General features: G+C 40.6%; 2 protein-coding genes across 4 annotated transcripts in view; one reads left to right on the top strand and one right to left on the bottom strand.

Annotated features, from left to right (window-relative positions):
• Positions 1-12: 12 nt before the first annotated feature.
• Positions 13-8769, bottom strand: LOC114141211 (receptor activity-modifying protein 1-like). Its single transcript, XM_028011696.1, has 3 exons — positions 8567-8769; positions 7174-7312; positions 13-1693 (listed from the first exon to the last, which is right to left on the bottom strand). The coding sequence occupies exons 1-3, from the start codon at positions 8595-8597 to the stop codon at positions 1438-1440; spliced, it is 426 nt and encodes a 141-aa protein (XP_027867497.1). The 5' UTR covers positions 8598-8769; the 3' UTR covers positions 13-1437.
• A 1278-nt stretch (positions 8770-10047) lies between these two features.
• Positions 10048-16636, top strand: part of si:ch73-383l1.1 (receptor tyrosine-protein kinase erbB-4) — a 269734-nt gene continuing 263145 nt past the window's right edge. For all 3 annotated transcript variants that reach the window (XM_028011161.1, XM_028011162.1, XM_028011160.1), the window contains exon 1: positions 10048-10437. In XM_028011161.1, the coding sequence (XP_027866962.1) occupies positions 10374-10437 (64 nt within the window). In that variant the 5' untranslated portion in view covers positions 10048-10373. The remainder of the gene's footprint in view (positions 10438-16636) is intronic.

Below are 16636 nucleotides of genomic sequence, written 5' to 3'. Positions count from 1 at the left end.
AAAATCTAACAGTTGGATCTAGTACTTTTATTTTCAGTTCATGATATCGGAAAAAAGTGTAGCAAGATATGAATTCGGGAAATAAATGTAATTTTCCTAAAATTTTATAGCACTACTAACAAAAAATAATACTTAAGGATAGCTGAAACAAAAAAGGTTTTAGTTACAGACGTAATAACCAAACTCGCATTCAGACATAAAAAAGAAAAGCAGCTAAATCTCTAACAAGACCAGCATACAGCAACTTAATCTCATATTTCACTGGTGACAGGAAGTTTATTATTATTATTGTTATTGTGTTCCTTTTCAATTTATTTTGTTGCACATAAACAAACTGGTTTTCATATATGCACATTCATATCACTTTCACTCGTGGAATTTTGAGCCTCTCTGCTTGCTGTCAGTTTTCTTGTTCTTATGATTATTAAACAGGAACAGAGAAACACTTTCCTCCTGTTAATCTTTCATTGGTGAATGCTACACACTCAGATGCTGGACAATCACAATGTATATTTTAAACACAAAATATGAAAATTAGAGTGAATACCCAGGCACATGTCTCCTTGGAACAGGTCTTAAGTTTTTCTGTATATATACACAGTTATTTCTTTATATTTTTCTGCATATTGTACTGCTTTGTTGTGGGTTTTTTTTATTGATATATTGATAGATCTATGCATACACACTAACCCTGACTGTTTTTAGATCAGAACTGACAGCTAATATCAGGTCACCATTGTCACTTGTGAAAGAGTGATGTTGAAGTCACTCTTTCTCTAATCAGGCAACCAATGCCTATAACTGAGGAGCAGATGTGCCTTAAATCACCTTCTTCTTGTCTTAACACCTTTTAAACAAGCAGCAGTCATTGTCGGCTGTAAGAAGAATTATTGACCATAATAAAAATTTTTTTGTGGATTTTCATGAACTTTTGGCTGCGATGAAAAGTCAAATTTACTCGCAGATCTTTGCATAAATACTTTGGACGGTTCTCAGAAATCTCCACAAGGAGAATCTTTCGTCGCTTCTTTAAAAACAGCCGCAGATCAGAGGCTGATCCCAACATTTGCCTTGTAGCCATGACCGTCAATCGCAAAATCGTACAAAAGAGCTTTCAGAATAATACAAATAAATATAGCCCAAACGTTTCCTTCAAAGCTTAATTTGTTGTGTTGTTGCATTTCTTTACATTTTCAAGAGTCCTGCACCTCGTTTCCTCTCAGTTGTTGATGCAGATGTAGTTTCAACTCAACAATCATATACGCTTTCATAGAGGCGACACTATTTTGTTTGTCTTCACTACAGTTTAGCGTCTTCTAAGGTATCTTCTAAGATATACATCAGCTTCTCAAAGTACATGAAGTTCCCTCACTGTGGCTCATGATGCTATGAGTCCATCTCCAAGTCCTGAGACCAACTCAACCTCCTTCACCACCTCTACAGCATCCCTTCTGTGCGTTTGCTCCTCCAAACCACGACTGAGGTCATGAGCAGGGCGATCAGCACTGACACGCCGATGAAGGGCGCGAGGATACCGATTGATGGCTCATGGAGGAGCCGGCCAGTCAGGGCGCAGTGGTGGAAGTACGTATTATGAATCTTCATGAAGAAGTCGTCCACCAGCCGGTTGGGCCAGAAGCAGTCCATCCTCAAGGCCACCTGGCAGGTGCAGTTAGTCAGTCCCTCATAGATCCTGCAAAAACCATGACACATACACACACCAGTGAATATTTGCTTAAAGACTTTAGATGAAACACTTAAATTAACCCAACTTTCAAACGTCTGAGGGACGTTCAAGTCTCTCAAGTTAAAATCTAAAATGATAATGAGTCTGAATTTTACATTTGCAGTCTTTGGACTGAAATATTCTCTCCCGATGTCTTTGAACCTTCTCTCAGTGTGAAAGAGCAGCAGGGAATTCCTGATGGTAGTGGGGGGGCGAAAAAAAGAGCTGAAGAGTTTCTAGAATTACCAGTGAGCTTAACAGAGCTATATATAACTGCTTGGTTGGTGGAGGGCAAAAGAAATGGAGATGCATTCCAACTGAGGAGCGCACTCATTGGAGCACTGCGACATTCCAGAGAGAGATTCTTCTCTGGGTGAAGTGTGACTGCGTCTGAGGACGATCGAGGGGGTAGAAATGAGGAAAAGCAAACTCTCAATCTGTGGCAGAAACAGAAGCTAACATATGATTTCATTACATAATCACAATTCTGGATGAGAACTTATCAAGAACAAGATTAAGTAGCACGGAAGGATTAAAAGGATTTAATTCAATGAGAATTGACAGTATGAAAGTCCTGTTTTGAGGCAGGACATTCATAGCCCCTCTGTTCTGGAAGATGTTTTTCTAAATGTGTCTCTTTCCAGATCCTCTCTGGTGGAAGTTGTTTTAAACACTTCCATGACCTTGTTTAACATGTCAGTGGTTAAAGTTAGGTTGATCCTCCGAAGCATCAAACCTGCATCGGATTGTGGTCAATGACTTCGGCGTACAGATAAGGTCAAATGTTTACCCACTGTCATCCCTTGACATTTTCTCAGAAGTGCCAGGCCCACACTGGAAATCTCCTGCAAGTTCTAGTGTCCTGTTGCAGTTTGTTGACTGCAACAGGACTTCTTTAGGTTTGTCGTAACAAAACCTAAAGGTTCAACTTTGACCAGGGGGTTTTCAATTCCTCTGCCTTCCCCAGCTCCACCACTACACCATCAATATGAAAAGATGGAGTCAGATAAGCAGAGGGTTGGGCCAAATTAGTGGCCAGAACATCATCAGTCTCACCATAATGAAGCACTCAACTCTAGGAATGTGGTCATGTTGCGTATCTATGGACTCGGCTGAACCAGCTGAGTACAAAGAACCCATGTTGGTTGGGATCCCACCTATCTATGCAGAGCCTTTTGGATTTGATTGTTTTTCCTCAATATTTCCTGTTATTATTTTCAAATCATAGGTCTTCTAAACATAGCTACTTGAGTTTTATTCACACCAGGAAAGCCCACTGGTCGGTTTGTTTGGTCCAGACCAAAAGCCAACTTTATTTATTTATTTTTGTTTGGTGTGGTTTACGTTCAAATTGGGCTTTTTTGCAAGTGGACTATAACAAACAAAGCTAGATGGGTGACAATCATTCGACAGAAATGACAGGTTTCCCAGTATCTCCACTTTGGCTCGAGAATCATCCAAATTATATTTAGTACACTGTATAATTAAGAAGTGGCAAACAGTTGTTAATTTAGTCATTACAAAGAAAACCCCCACTTTTGATTCATTTAGAAAATCAACAAAAAAAATATTCAATCTCTTTCTGTCGCTTTTTATAATAACATAAATGCATATTTCAAGTAGGGTAAATGTTACATTGGATCAATATTCAAAATAATAAAAAGTAGCATTTACCTATAGATGGATAGTGTGGCACTCAAGTTTCAGTAGTTTATTCTTCTTATTAATCTTTCTGAGATAAATCTCAGTTGATTTATTATACGTCGGATTTTTCAAGTCTCATCTAATTTAGCTAATACTTATTTCCGCCAGTAGATGGCAGTAGTGATTTAGCTGTGGGCGTGACTTACTGACGCTCCTCGGCATTTTACGGCAGCGGTAGTGAGTGAGGCCCTGTTGCACTCCCACCCTCATTCCACCCTTGTGTCCTTGAAATGCGCAGAGAAATTGATATTTATTTTTGAATTTCTTTTGCAGAAAGTCATTACAGGGAAAACTTCATGTATCATTATGAAATTAATATCTTCATTTTTTTTTGTGGGAGTGGAATACAAACCTATTTGATTATTATTTTCTTTAGAGATATCATTATGACTTTTAAAAAATGTTTCCTCTCAGACTAGAGGAGAAGAAAACCGATTCATCAGGGTTCCTGATGAATTTCTTGTTGGCATTTTTGCTCTATAAAGTCACAACATTCATAGTTTCGTTTAAAAAGAACATTTTAGTTACATTAGTCTTTTTATTTTTCAAATGTAGCATCAGGCATTGTTTTATATATGCCGCATGTTTGTCCTTAACTTGATCTTTGTTGGCACATTAACTCCACTTTACACCAAACTAACTTTTAGCTGCATAAAAGAGATGGTGGGTGAAAAAAAATCTCGTCTCTAATTGGGATTTTTAAATAAAACATTAATACATTTTAATGTGTTTTTTTTTTTTTTTTTTTGCCGTCTTGGAAATATGGCAAAGTTCACAGAGCAAGCTCTGTCGCAAAAAAAGAGTGAATAAAATCAGTTTTCAAAAGTAAAGTATGATTACATAGAATTTTCTTTATTCAATAAGTCAAAACAAAACACATATCTTCAACAAATATCTCCAACAATGACTTAGGAAAGAAAAAATACCTTTACTGTACATTTAAAATAATTTGTTTTGTTCTAGTTGTACTTTTTAGCAGCACAAATGCCTAAACAGTGACCAGTCCCGCCATTTTGGATGTCGAAGTTACAACACTAGGGGGCGCACTCTCCCAATTCTCACATTTTTGCTGCTTCTAACATTGCGCACTCGGGCCTTTGTGTGCACTTCGACTGAATCCACCCTTCACAGAGGGTCGTAGGGCGCGCACTGAGCACTGGGACCGGAACCGGGCCGGAGTTTAAAGTTTAGAAGCCCAGTCAGAAATGTGTCCGTTTCTAAAGCTCTCTTTTGTATTACAGGTGAGGTTAAACACACAGACTGTGTATGACAGGTTTAGTGACGTTTGACTGTGCCGTGTCTTATTTTGTAAAATTTTCACAAAGTGACTTTACCACTTCCGTTTGTTAGCTAAGTTTGGTTAGCCTTGGAAGCTAAGTTGCTTCTTTTCACTGAGTCCTTTGTATGACAGGGACGTCACTTTCTGTTTTTGATTGTTAAAGTACATTGCTGTCTTTTCTCTCTGAAGTTGTGCTCTAAAGCAGCATTTTTGTTTAGAAAGACAATATATTTTCTCATTTCTGCCTTTATTTCTTTTACTGTTATTCCTACTGTGGGCATTTTAAAGCTGTAGCAGGAAGTTAGCGCTTTGAAGGTCAGCCAGAAATGACTGACCTAAAGCTTTGTTTTGTGTTACAGACAAAAATAAACACTTGGGGTGCCGGAATTAACGTTGCCCTCATTCCATGTGTAACACTAGCTTGTACAGGAAGTCTATCAAAAATAGATAATGAAAATTTACATTACAGAGTTTTTTGGGGGGCTCACATATTTGCAAAAACATTCATATCCATTTCCATTTTCTGCATTGCTAAGTACATGGTTTGTGCTCCATGATGTTAAATCTAACATGGTGTCAGACATTGTAACTTGTAAATAGCACTTGCTTAACAAATTGTGTTTTACATAGAATCCAGTCTGGAATTAGCCACAGTGTGACTAGCTTTTAGTTTAAGTCTTCAGTGAGAATTGTACCCAGTTTGAAGACTGCATACCTCAGGTGAGGCGCTACCTACTGAAAACTAATCTAGAGAACCCCACTTAAAAAAAACTATTAAAACTGGGGAAACAGAAATATGTTTTTACTTATCCATTCTGTGAATATTTTATTACTACTGCATTTTTAATAGACCTCTAACAAAAGGTTCGGCCAATCAGATTTTCTCTTGCATACATAAGATAACACACATCACATTTGTGTGAAATCCAAGTTTTTATTTTAAAGTGGGGAAGAAAATATCAAAAAGCAGAGTACCTGATATGTCACATTAAATAAAACATGGCATGTCCAGTCTTATTAACACTGACCTGTAGCACACACAACTCTTCATTCTAACATCAGCATTTAGTTTATTTTTCTTTTCTTTCATTCAGGGACATGAAGAGAAGATATTAGCTAAACCAGATATAGCCACTGGCTAAATCCTATTTGTATTCCCTAAATCCTTTAATTTTGCTCTCTTCAGTGCTGTCATCGCGCATTCTTTCCGGCAGTTTTATTACACCAGTGCAAACCTTGAAAATGCCTGTATTCATTTTTTTTTTTTTTTTGCAGGACAGAGAGCGCCAGCAACCAATTATTTTGTGCCGGACCAGGCGAGGACAGGGAGCCAGGAGGGAAATCACATAGTTCTGACAGGAACTTCTTCAGAGCCTTTTTTATCCTCCTGCCTGACTCATCCTCCGGCAGGCGCTGGTGCTTGGGAAGGAAAGGCCACCGTTTCACTTTCAAACACGCACTCCGCCAGTGTGATGTCAGACTTGATTCGGGGGCGGGGGGGGAACGGCTCCGACTGAGCGACTGGTTGACTTTTGAGCAAAAGATATTGTGCGAGAGAAAAAGGGAAAACTCACAAGCAGCAGACGGAAACCGAGAAGGGAAAGGCAGAAAAAAGCGTTGTAGAGATGTAACCGTGAAACTAACAGCTGGCTAGACTATCAAATATAGGAGAAAGTACTCCTGGTCCAGGTGTGTATGTCCTTCTGGGCAACTGACTGACCTATTCACTATTTAAACTCTTATTTATTTATATTTACCATAGAAACTGCTCCTTGTCCACTACTTCTTGGTCTCTTTTCTCTCTGTCTCTCAATAACAATTATTTCTCACATGTGTAACCTTTTTATGTTGATTTGCCATAGAAAGTGCCCCAAGCTCTAGGATTTGTTTTTAGCAAAGAGAGCCTTTAAATGATAGACCTAAAGCTATGAAGACTATTTTTGTTTACTTTAGAAAGTATTCCTTGTTCTGTTTGTCTTTGTTTTGTTGTTCTTGAGCAGAGCTATTGATTAAGCTTTTCTGTCACTAATTTTATACACTCTCTGTTCCCTTCATAGAAAGTACTACCAGCTGAGTTCTTCTGTATTTATCTTTGTGTGTTTCCTGGATGGAAAACATTGCCAACATTGACTCTGTACACTTTTTCATTTTTTATTCTTTCCGTATAGAAAGTTCTCCTGAGCCAGTGTGTGTTTGTGTTTTTAACTTTTTTTTTTTTCCTGGCGAAAACATTACAGCTTTTCTTGCCATGATCTATTTCCGTAGATAGTCGTTTTGTGCTTTTGCTAAGCTACGTCTCATGGCGTAGGCAACAGAATTTGACTGCATTTAACATAAGTGGATATTAATTAGACAGTTTGGGCCTTGAAATTAGTTTTTCATGAGTTGAGTTGACACATTTTCCATTTAAAGGGAGTGTTTAGGATACCTTCCAGTGTTTTCTGGTGTTTTTGATTTCACTCACTCCATTGTTTCCGGCCAGCTGCACCACGTTCCCGAGTCCAGTCTGGCCATCTCCTCCTCGAAGCGGTTGAAGCAGAGGTCGTTGATCACCTTCCGGTAGAGCCGGCCGTCGCATCCACACTCGGAAGGACCGACGTGAGCTGCAGAGAGGATCCAGTCATAAAGGTGCTTTTTTTTTAATGTTTCGGCTCCATGATTGGCAGAAAATAACCATTATTGTGAGTATGAAAGAAATATGATACAAAGCGCCGCGGTGGTTATCTGCTCCTTTTCCTTTTCCCCCTCATAATTAGGAATATGTTTGTGCAAAAAACAAGGTCACATCCTGGCTCCGCGTTTCCCTTCAGGACCGTTTCTTCCCCGTTAGTCTGCTACTTTCACGAAGAAAGGATTTCTAATTTACAATCAGAGTCCCAATCCCATTTGTTTACCTCGGAGATGCGAGCAAACAGCTTCTTAATGCGGAGGCAGGCGGCGGCCGTCCCGTCGGACCCGAGGCTGAATGGAAAGACGGCGTGGAGGGAGGAGGGGGACGGCTTGTTGTTCTGATCTGGAAAGGCGGCGGATCTCGGGCTGCGGCGGCCCGATAAGGCCCAACTGTTTTGGCCCCGGTGTTTGTGCTGACTCGGTGGGCTCTCTGAGGGAGCCGCAGCCTCACAGGGACAACCAATGTGTTGAGTTTTCCAAAGGACAGCAGCTGAGAATCAGCAGGTACAAGTCATTTCCTTTTTCCTCTGTAATTTTTTTGTGGGGGGGAATTGCCTGGATCAAAACTAATAACTTCTCTCAAATAGTGTCTCGCTGTTTAATCACCAGATGGTGCTTCCTATGTACCATTAAGCATTAGCTGCAAGATATTCCAGCTATCAAAATAAGTGGCTTGCCATACATATGCAACAGAAATCAAATATTCTGTTTTTTTTTATTAATAAATGCTCATGTATTGATGTCTAATGTTGTTGAATTTCTCTGTAAAACCCCAAACAAACATCCTGTTTTTCTCATGAAACTGATATCTAGTTTACGGTGAGGTCTGCCCTGTTTGAACCTCTAAAGCTCAATTATTTGGGAAGATGTTTGGCGTTTATAACAGCTTCCAGCCTCTCACATGCTACCAGTTAAGTCACCAAATCTTTCTCAGAATGTCCTGAAAAATATGGAATATCTGATTGTTGCATTTCTACAATGAAACATAGATCCATTTCCAAACTGTTGCAGCATTCCATCTTGCTTTGTTCTTCATCGTGAAGTCCGACTTGCGTTGAAAGACGTGCTTTCCGAACGTCTTCCAGTTCCACCTCTGAGGAGTTGTTTTTTCTGCATCTCCCAGTGTTCTACGTCCAGCAACTCAGCCGGCCAGAGTAATAAGAGAAGAAACTCCTTTAGAGACTCACCTGCCAGAAGCAGCAGCAGCAGAAGAGACATGCTGGAAACAAGCTTCACCTCCTCACTGGCTGCAGCTCAGAAAACACGGGCCTCGTTCTGGACTCGCCTCTCCAGCCAGAGCTGTTGGTTCTGGACGGGCAGACCCCCCGGTTCCAGTGAGACTCCTGCCCACTCCCCACCGCCCCGATCACAGCCTGTCATCTGAGCCCCGAGTCCCACACAGCGGACAGAACAAAGTCAGGGTCCAAAATTAGAGCCGGGGGGCATTGTGAATGCTGCAGGTCGTCACGGCAGAGACCAACCAGATCACCGCGGCGACGCGTAGCCAGAGGAAGTTATGAAAATACAGCAGAGTACAGTCAATTTAAGCAAATCAAAATAAAATACATAGCACCAAAATGGATAAAGATAACATTTTTTAATAAAATCAAATCAAAATGATTAAATAAACTAAAGGTTATGTGTGATCAAATACAAAAAATGTAGAAATTTTGACATTGACAACATTTAAGTTAAGCAAACAATAGATAATAGAGTATGCAAAACTAAAATATATGCACTACATGTTTACCCAAAAATTGATTTGCATATCTGCAAAAAAAAATCTAGCAAAATATTAAATTAAATTGAATATTGTTAGTGAAATTACAAATATTACTTTATGTGGCAGCCAAAAATGTAATGAAGTTCAGCAAAGCCGAAATAGAAATACGTTTAAAAAGATTTATATGTAAATTAGATGCTTATGCTGAACTAGTACATAGATTCTTTAAATAATCATTTCAATTAAAATCAAATTAGAGACATATACAAACAGATGCAGATAAGATTAAAATGTGAGTTTTTGTGCCCAATGAATAAAAATGTAAAAAAAACAACAAAAAAAACATTCATATTCTGAAATTACAAATACTGAATCAAATGTCTGTCCAAAACAGTTTTAATCATAATTAAATTAATAAAAACAGAGCTATCCCTTGCTGTTTCCGCTAGAGGGCAGCAGAGGACATTAAATAAAGCTTCTTCGTGTCACAGTGAGTCCATATCCACTCTTGTCTGTTGAGCCCTGGATGCTGAGCTGAGGACTCAGGTCAGGTTGTCTAGAAATATACATCTGCTTACTTTGACTAAGCCTTCCTCTCATTACACCTTTTAGCCGACTTGTTCATGTCCCTGCTTCTGATTACTTCTGACGTATTTATGAGTCAGTTCCAGTGTTTAATAAGGCGCTAATAAGCTGACCTCCGCGGATAAAGAATAACCAAAACAAAGCAGCTGCTGACAGGTGTAGTGACAGCCGCAATGACGCCTGTTAGCCAATCAGGAGGCGCGTAGGGCTCATTAGGAGATGGCTGTGTGATGTGATTGGCTGAGAGAGGTGTCGATTAGGCAGAAAAGGCGTGTGCAGAGCACCTACACCCTCTCCTCCCCCCTCCTATCCCAACGCGCACCCCCCGCTGCTTCCTCAACTCCCCCCTCCCCTCTCCGATCCAAGAACCGGCGCAATGGCAGAGTGAGGAGTAAATGGCTCAGAGTGTCCGCGGCGGAAAGCGACCTGAACACCGGACTGAGAGCCCACAAACAAACCCAGCAGAGCGGGAAGCCGTCACACCACCCGGGGACACTTTCAATCCGACACTTTCAGCCCGTTTTATTCCTCTTCTTCTGTTTTTTTGTGTGTGAGCGCGCGTTAGAACAGCGAGGATATCTTAATTTGGACATGTGAGTTATACGGGAGTTAACAAGACAAGGAGGCTTTCTTCTTCTTCTTCTTCCTCCCCCTCTTCTTCTTCTTCTCCTGGTTTTGGATCAAAGATGAAGTTCCAGGCGTGCGTTTTAGTCACTTTGGCGGTGATCAGCTGGAGTGCAGCGCAGTCAGGTGAGTGCTTGGATGCATGGGTGGACGCATGGATGGCTGGATGGTTGCGCGTCCGTGCGCATCGGTTCCTTCGGAACAATGGAGCGCAGCTCCTTGAAACTGAACACAAGTTCTCATGTGAGTCATCCCGACCCTCTCACACCTGCAGCGGAGCGTCGGACTCTGCGTAAACTCCTCTCCATCTGCTCCACAACATCCACTCGCATTCCGCTAATCTGTTTTCTGAAATATGAACCTCATCTTTGCGTAGTTCCTTAGTGTGTTCATGCCACTGCAGCTATTTGCGGATGTTTTGCATGATTTACGTGTCTGCTGCTGTGCGAATCATTTAGAAACTGAGCGGTCAGGAGTCATCAGGACCCCTGAGGTTTGGGTCCTTCTTAATAATGTGACTGCAGTGACGCTTAGAAGTCAACTGAGAAAACTTCCTGAGTGGGATTTTTTGTTGTTGCTTGAATCGATTGTTTTCGCAGTGCATTCGTTTCTAAAGGTGATAATGTGTTTAACTTTTTTTTCACACTGGAGAGAAGCTGCTCTTAATCAGCACAAATTGGACCATGCATGCTTTCTATCACAGATCTGTAGGGATGGGATCAGTTCTAGGAGCAGCAGTCTTTAATTCCAGGTTTGAACTGGAAGAAAAAGTGAAAGAAACATCCTTAAAAGCGAACAACTGCAGGTCCAGATGGGATGATTTTGAACCATCACAGCCTCATGTATGTCCAGCTTCGAATTGAATCAAGTGGAAACATTGACTGTTCAGTTGGATGGAAAACTAGATCAAATGTTTTTAAATGTGTACTTTCTATCCCAGGTCCAGATATTTATCATACATTTGCCCAGTTTTGATGTATGTCAGACTGATATTTAGATTCCAGTGGCTAATCCTAGCGGCAGACTGCTGGACTGAAGAAAAACAGCAAGAAATGTCTTTACTAGAACAGATAAGACCATGCATCCTTTCTACATATGTCCAAGTGGAAGGGACTAGTTTTAGTTTACTATGAAAGTGCATGTGAGTCTTTGATTCCAGGTTGTTGGTAAGCTTAGAAAATGGAAGTTGGACATGAAGAAAGTGTGAAGAAACATTTCTAAAAGCAGGAACTGAACCATGTATACTTTCTACTTGAGGTCCAGGGTTTCTTTCCCTGAGGGCACAGTTTTGATGTTTGTCTCAGTTTATCAAACGATAAAATAACATTTATATATATATATATATTAGGTTTTTATATACAAGCTGGGCCATGTGTACTTTCTATTTCCGGTCTGGATAGGATCAGTTTGCCTAGTGTGGAATAAAACACAGTTTGGATGCAATCATTACTTTACATTGATATTTAGTCCTAAGAGTTCAGAAAACAACTAAGTTGAAACACTGAACTTGCAACTTGTTCAAATCACAAAGTGAACAATGCGTACTTTCAAGCCCCTTTTTGGGCAGGATCCTTTTACTCTGGTGTACAATACTACACTGATTCGATGCGTTACTCAGCTCAGACTGATTCCAGAAAGTGGACAAATCGAACAAGGTATACTTTCAAGCCCCTGTAGGACAATACAGTGAAGGTCACAGTTTTGATGCGTTCCTTAGTTCAAACATCAATTTAAACTAATACAGAGTTTGATTTGAGATAGTGGGGAAAAAACTAACAAGGCATACCTTCAAATCTAACAGCAGAAAGACGGGATCAGCATTTATTAATGCATACTGAATGCAGTGTTTTAAAACTCAACATACTGGGCCATGAATACTTTCTTGTTCAGGTCCAAATGGGATCAGTTTGTCCTGAAACTTTCTGTAAAAGTCACAAATTGAACAATGCATACTTTCTAGCACAGGTCCGGCTGGAGGTCAGTCTGCCCTAACACTGAACACAAACTGAACTATGTTTACTTTCTAGATTAGGTTCACATAGATCATTAGATCAATTTGGATTATTAAAAAAAATAGCAAACTTGTGCTGTTGTTTACTCACAATTGAAATATGCACACCATTTCCCCTGGTGAAATGTAAAGCAGAACATTGGATATTTTATGTAAACTAGTAAAAATGGGCAAAAAGACACAAGTTGAACCATGCATACTTTCTAGTCCAGGTTTAGATGGGATTGTATTGTGGTATGATATAAGAATACAATGTTGTCATTTGATGCCATGTAACTGAACTGGAGAAAAATGACAAACCAAAGGTCTTATAACTGAACACATTTGACGATGCATACTTTCTATCCCGGGTCCTCTCCGTAGTGGCAGCTCCAGAAGGTGCCAACATGCACTCTCTCATAGCCTGGGTGCCGCTTTGGTGTGGATCTGGCATTGTTAGGAGCTGAATGCAGCCTATTAAAACGAGTGGATGGATGCTGGGATGGATGGGAGCGGGGCAGGGATGAACGAGGGAAGAAAAGTGGCACCCTCTCCGCTTTATTTATTCTCCATGCGCACGCTGCCATCCAAGATATTTGTGATGCAAATTCGGCCCAAGAATCCGAGCTATGCCTCGTGGGAAGTTCACTGAATGTGTGTGTGTGTGTGTGTGTGTGGGCGTTTGTCGATGTTTGCTTCTTTCTTTTCATTTACTCTCCTTCTCATCACCCTTGCCGCTTTAGAAAGAATCCCACCCAGCTCCGTATATTTGTGTTTACCTACATGACAGTCCGAGCAAAGCCAAGGTTGGAGCCATTTCTTTCTTCCCGTGATTGAAGCTGTCTGTTCGCTCCTGCAGCGAGACAAATGTCTGTAGCGTTCCTGCCAGTCAGCTCCACCAGGCTGTGTGTTCACTAAACCGGGCGTGATGCGGCGTACGAACACACGTGTGCACCGCAAGCTGCTTGATTTATAGTTTCTGCTGGATTCTGGCCGGCTGCTGGCTCCCGTTAATCTCAATTTAATCCAAAATAAATATGAAATCGCCCAGTCTATTCTCCGTTGGGTACCGGTCGACTTTTCTCAGCCAAACTTTCTCGGTAACTTTCTAAAATGAGGTGTTTTAATCCAGAATTTGTTGTTCCACATGAGCTGTATTCTCATTTAGGGCAGTTATTTAAATATGCTTGCAGTATTTGGACTCCATTCATGTTTGTTGAGTTTCATATGTGGATACAAAGATGTCTTAGAGCAAACAGTCTGAACAGATGAACTGATGCTTCCGCCATACCTCAGTATTCATGTACTCTAAAATTCAGGCAGATTTTAAAGAGCTGAGATGAACAGCTTTAGGTAAAAATCATTGTTCAAGCTTGAAATCCTGAATCAGAATGATTGAAATAGTAATTTTAGATTTATAGCACCTAACCCAGTTTAGCTGTTAGTCTCTGGCATCAGTTTGAGAAAGGTTTGGCATCACTCCCCACTTTCAGATGTGTGATGTTTGAGGAGTTTTCTGCAGGTACAAGTTATTTCAAATCGCCCTACAGAACATGTGTCAAACTCGAGGCCTGGGGGCCAAGTGTGGCCCGCCATTGCTTTTTATGTAGCCCTCTAAGACTCCAAATTACATCAATATGTCCCTAATCTTTGTTCCCGTGTGGATAAAAGAGGCTATAGTACATCCCAGCTAACCCTAACCTCTTAAAGGCACAGAATATTAGTTAAGGTGTTTAAGCTTCTTAAAAGATTGTAACAACAAAAGTCCTAAAAAAAACAATGTCGCTCTGGTGTCTGGGTGTAAATGAATCCAATCGGTTTGTTCAGACAATTGTGCCTGCTAGTGTGGGATTATGTGTGTGTGTGCATGGATGACATTTTGAAGACGATGCGTTCTCCTGTTGGAACGGTCGAGAGAGAGACGACGCCCCGACCAATGCTGGTATCAAATTGGTCGGGGTGTGGTTTAGGCTTTGTAGAAAGGAAATGAGAATTTATTACAAGCTAATTAAGCACTTTTTTGATACCATCAGTCTGGACTGTGAGGCCTTTATTTGACAGCATGAGAGATGTGGTTGGGGGGCCCGGGGGGGGGGGATGCTGGGCATGGGAATTCAATCTCGCTTTAAATTAGTCAACACTGCTATCGTAAGTTGATATCTGCCAGGCTCGACTCCTGCCAGGCTTTTGCTGCGAGCTGACGGAGATTTCTGCCGTTCCTGTGCATTAGTCAGTGTCCTCGAGTGAAAGAGACATAGTGGGAACAGGACTTGGCAGTTTGCACAAAAGAATAATAATTGCAGTTCAGAGAGGGTGACATTCAGGTGTTATTTGCTTCCTCTGTCGAAGCCGGACGATCGCAGTGGTCTACGAGGGAAGCCTTTATAGATGACTGTGCGGCGCGTGGGGGGTGATGGAAAGCTTTTCCAAGGCCAGAGACAGCAGTACACAACCTCTCATGGTACCCGCCGTCTGAATCAGCGCTCAGATTATTATCCTGACGGCCCCAACAAAGATGATGCTGTTCTCCCTCACGAGAAAAGTGATGTCTTCTTTGTCTCTTCTCTCCTTCCCACCCGCCCCTTTTCTCTTCTCAGGCATTCGATCTGTCGACGTCACGAGCCTGTTTGCTTGACATTTAGTTTGCGACCCCGGCTGTACAGAAGGGCTTCTGTTCTTTGAGTTTGTGCGCCGCCAAATATTTACATGTGTAATCACAACTGCACAGCGTGGGAAGGAAAACACACAAGACTTGGGTGCAAAATAGCGGCTTTATTGGTTATCCTTCGAGCTCCTTAATGCCTCGCCGTGCTGGCTCCGCGCTTGTGTGCTTGGCAGCACAGACTTTTGAACGCCCAATGGCTTTGCCTGCTAATGATGAGCGGGGTTTGGCTTTGGTTGAGCCGAGGCATGCGGCGCCAACTCCTGGTGGGAGTTAGATTGGCCGGTGGAAGACTGGACGCCTGGCACGAATGTCTCTTCTTTTTTTTTCTCAAGAGGACTGAGATCTCACTCCTAAACAAAAGACAGCGCCACCAAATTCTACAGAAAAAAAAAATTACTGCTCCCATGTCTTGCTTAAGGTGACTCTTTTAATGCCTCTAATCCACACAGGCAGTGATGTGTTTAAAGCTTTCCTTTTTAATGGTTAGTCCCATTCTTTTGGAAATCGCAACATGTTTATAAAACCAATTTGTTAATGTTTTGGCCTATAAAGGTGAAACAGTGAAATCTACTAGATGATAAAAATTACAGATAATCGCCTGTAATTATAGATTTCGCCCTTAGGGCTGACATGGATTAGTTAATGGATCTGTATCCTGGTACATACTGCTGTTATGAGTGCATTTACAAGCATCAAATTACTTGTGTTGTCTCTCAAAAGTAATATTAAATGGTCCAGTGAATAATAGGAAGCATGATACAATTTAAATTCTTAAAAGATAAGAATTTGGTTTTGAACTTTTTATTAAAACAATTTATCTCCATAAGGTCATATGAGCCCTGTGAAGCTGTACAATGGACATGCAAAAGAGCATATTCTGCATTTATTTATGATGTATTTAAAAATCTCCCAGAATTTCAGGATTCTATCTAATTTTTCTTTTCTTTTATCTATAGGTACTTTATAAATGCATATTTTTGTATGTTGTTTTAAGAGATTTTTACATTCAATGTAGTATATTTTGTTAGTGTGCTACTGTGAATTTCTCCACTGTGGGATTAAGAATTATTCTATTCTATTCTATTAACCTGCTCATCTTACATTTAGAGTCAACTGTAGCTGATATGTAACACATCAAAGTTTGGTCCAGTCACTGTTCCCTTTAGGGGTATTAAAAAAATCAATTTTCTGTGCCATTTTTCTAGAGTTCCTTTTAAAAACGGTATAATTTCTAAAAATGTCTTCATCTATGGGTTAGGGTGGTTTCCAGGACATATCTTTTGTTTCAGAACTTTAGTTTACTGAAGGAACTTTATTTCCCTTTCTGGAATATTTTACCTTGCATCTCCGTCTCAGAAGACGATGTGTAGATGAATGCACAAACAATAAGCTAAACATGATTGTTCAAATGCTTGCGTGTTGCCAGTAGGATCCCATGCATGTAAGTTGCACATCTCCCTGTACAGATGTCCTTCTGTCATTGAAGGAACAACTGTGTGACTTTCTGGAGTTAAGGCCTGAACTACGTAGGTAAACCAGCTAAATGCATTCAGTTCTCAGTAATGAACCTGAAAGTATGAAGACTGTGATGACTTATGTCTATAAGAGGCGCTAGGCTATGACTTAAAGCATTCAAAGACTTTAACAAATCTTATATAATCTGGTAGATG

This window comes from Xiphophorus couchianus, chromosome 24, assembly GCF_001444195.1.
Source record: "Xiphophorus couchianus chromosome 24, X_couchianus-1.0, whole genome shotgun sequence".
Lineage (NCBI taxonomy): Eukaryota > Metazoa > Chordata > Actinopteri > Cyprinodontiformes > Poeciliidae > Xiphophorus > Xiphophorus couchianus.
Note: the sequence above shows the minus strand (reverse complement) of the source record. Positions and strands in the feature narration are given on the sequence as shown.

Coding starts and splice junctions, on each gene's coding strand:
- LOC114141211 (XM_028011696.1), bottom strand. CDS start 8,597: ATGTCTCTTCTGCTGCTGCTGCTTCTGGCAG. Junction 7,313..8,566: donor GCTGCTGCTGCTTCTGGCAG/GTGAGTCTCTAA, acceptor TCCTCTCTGCAG/CTCACGTCGGTCCTTCCGAG. Junction 1,694..7,173: donor AGCTGGCCGGAAACAATGGA/GTGAGTGAAATC, acceptor TGGTTTTTGCAG/GATCTATGAGGGACTGACTA.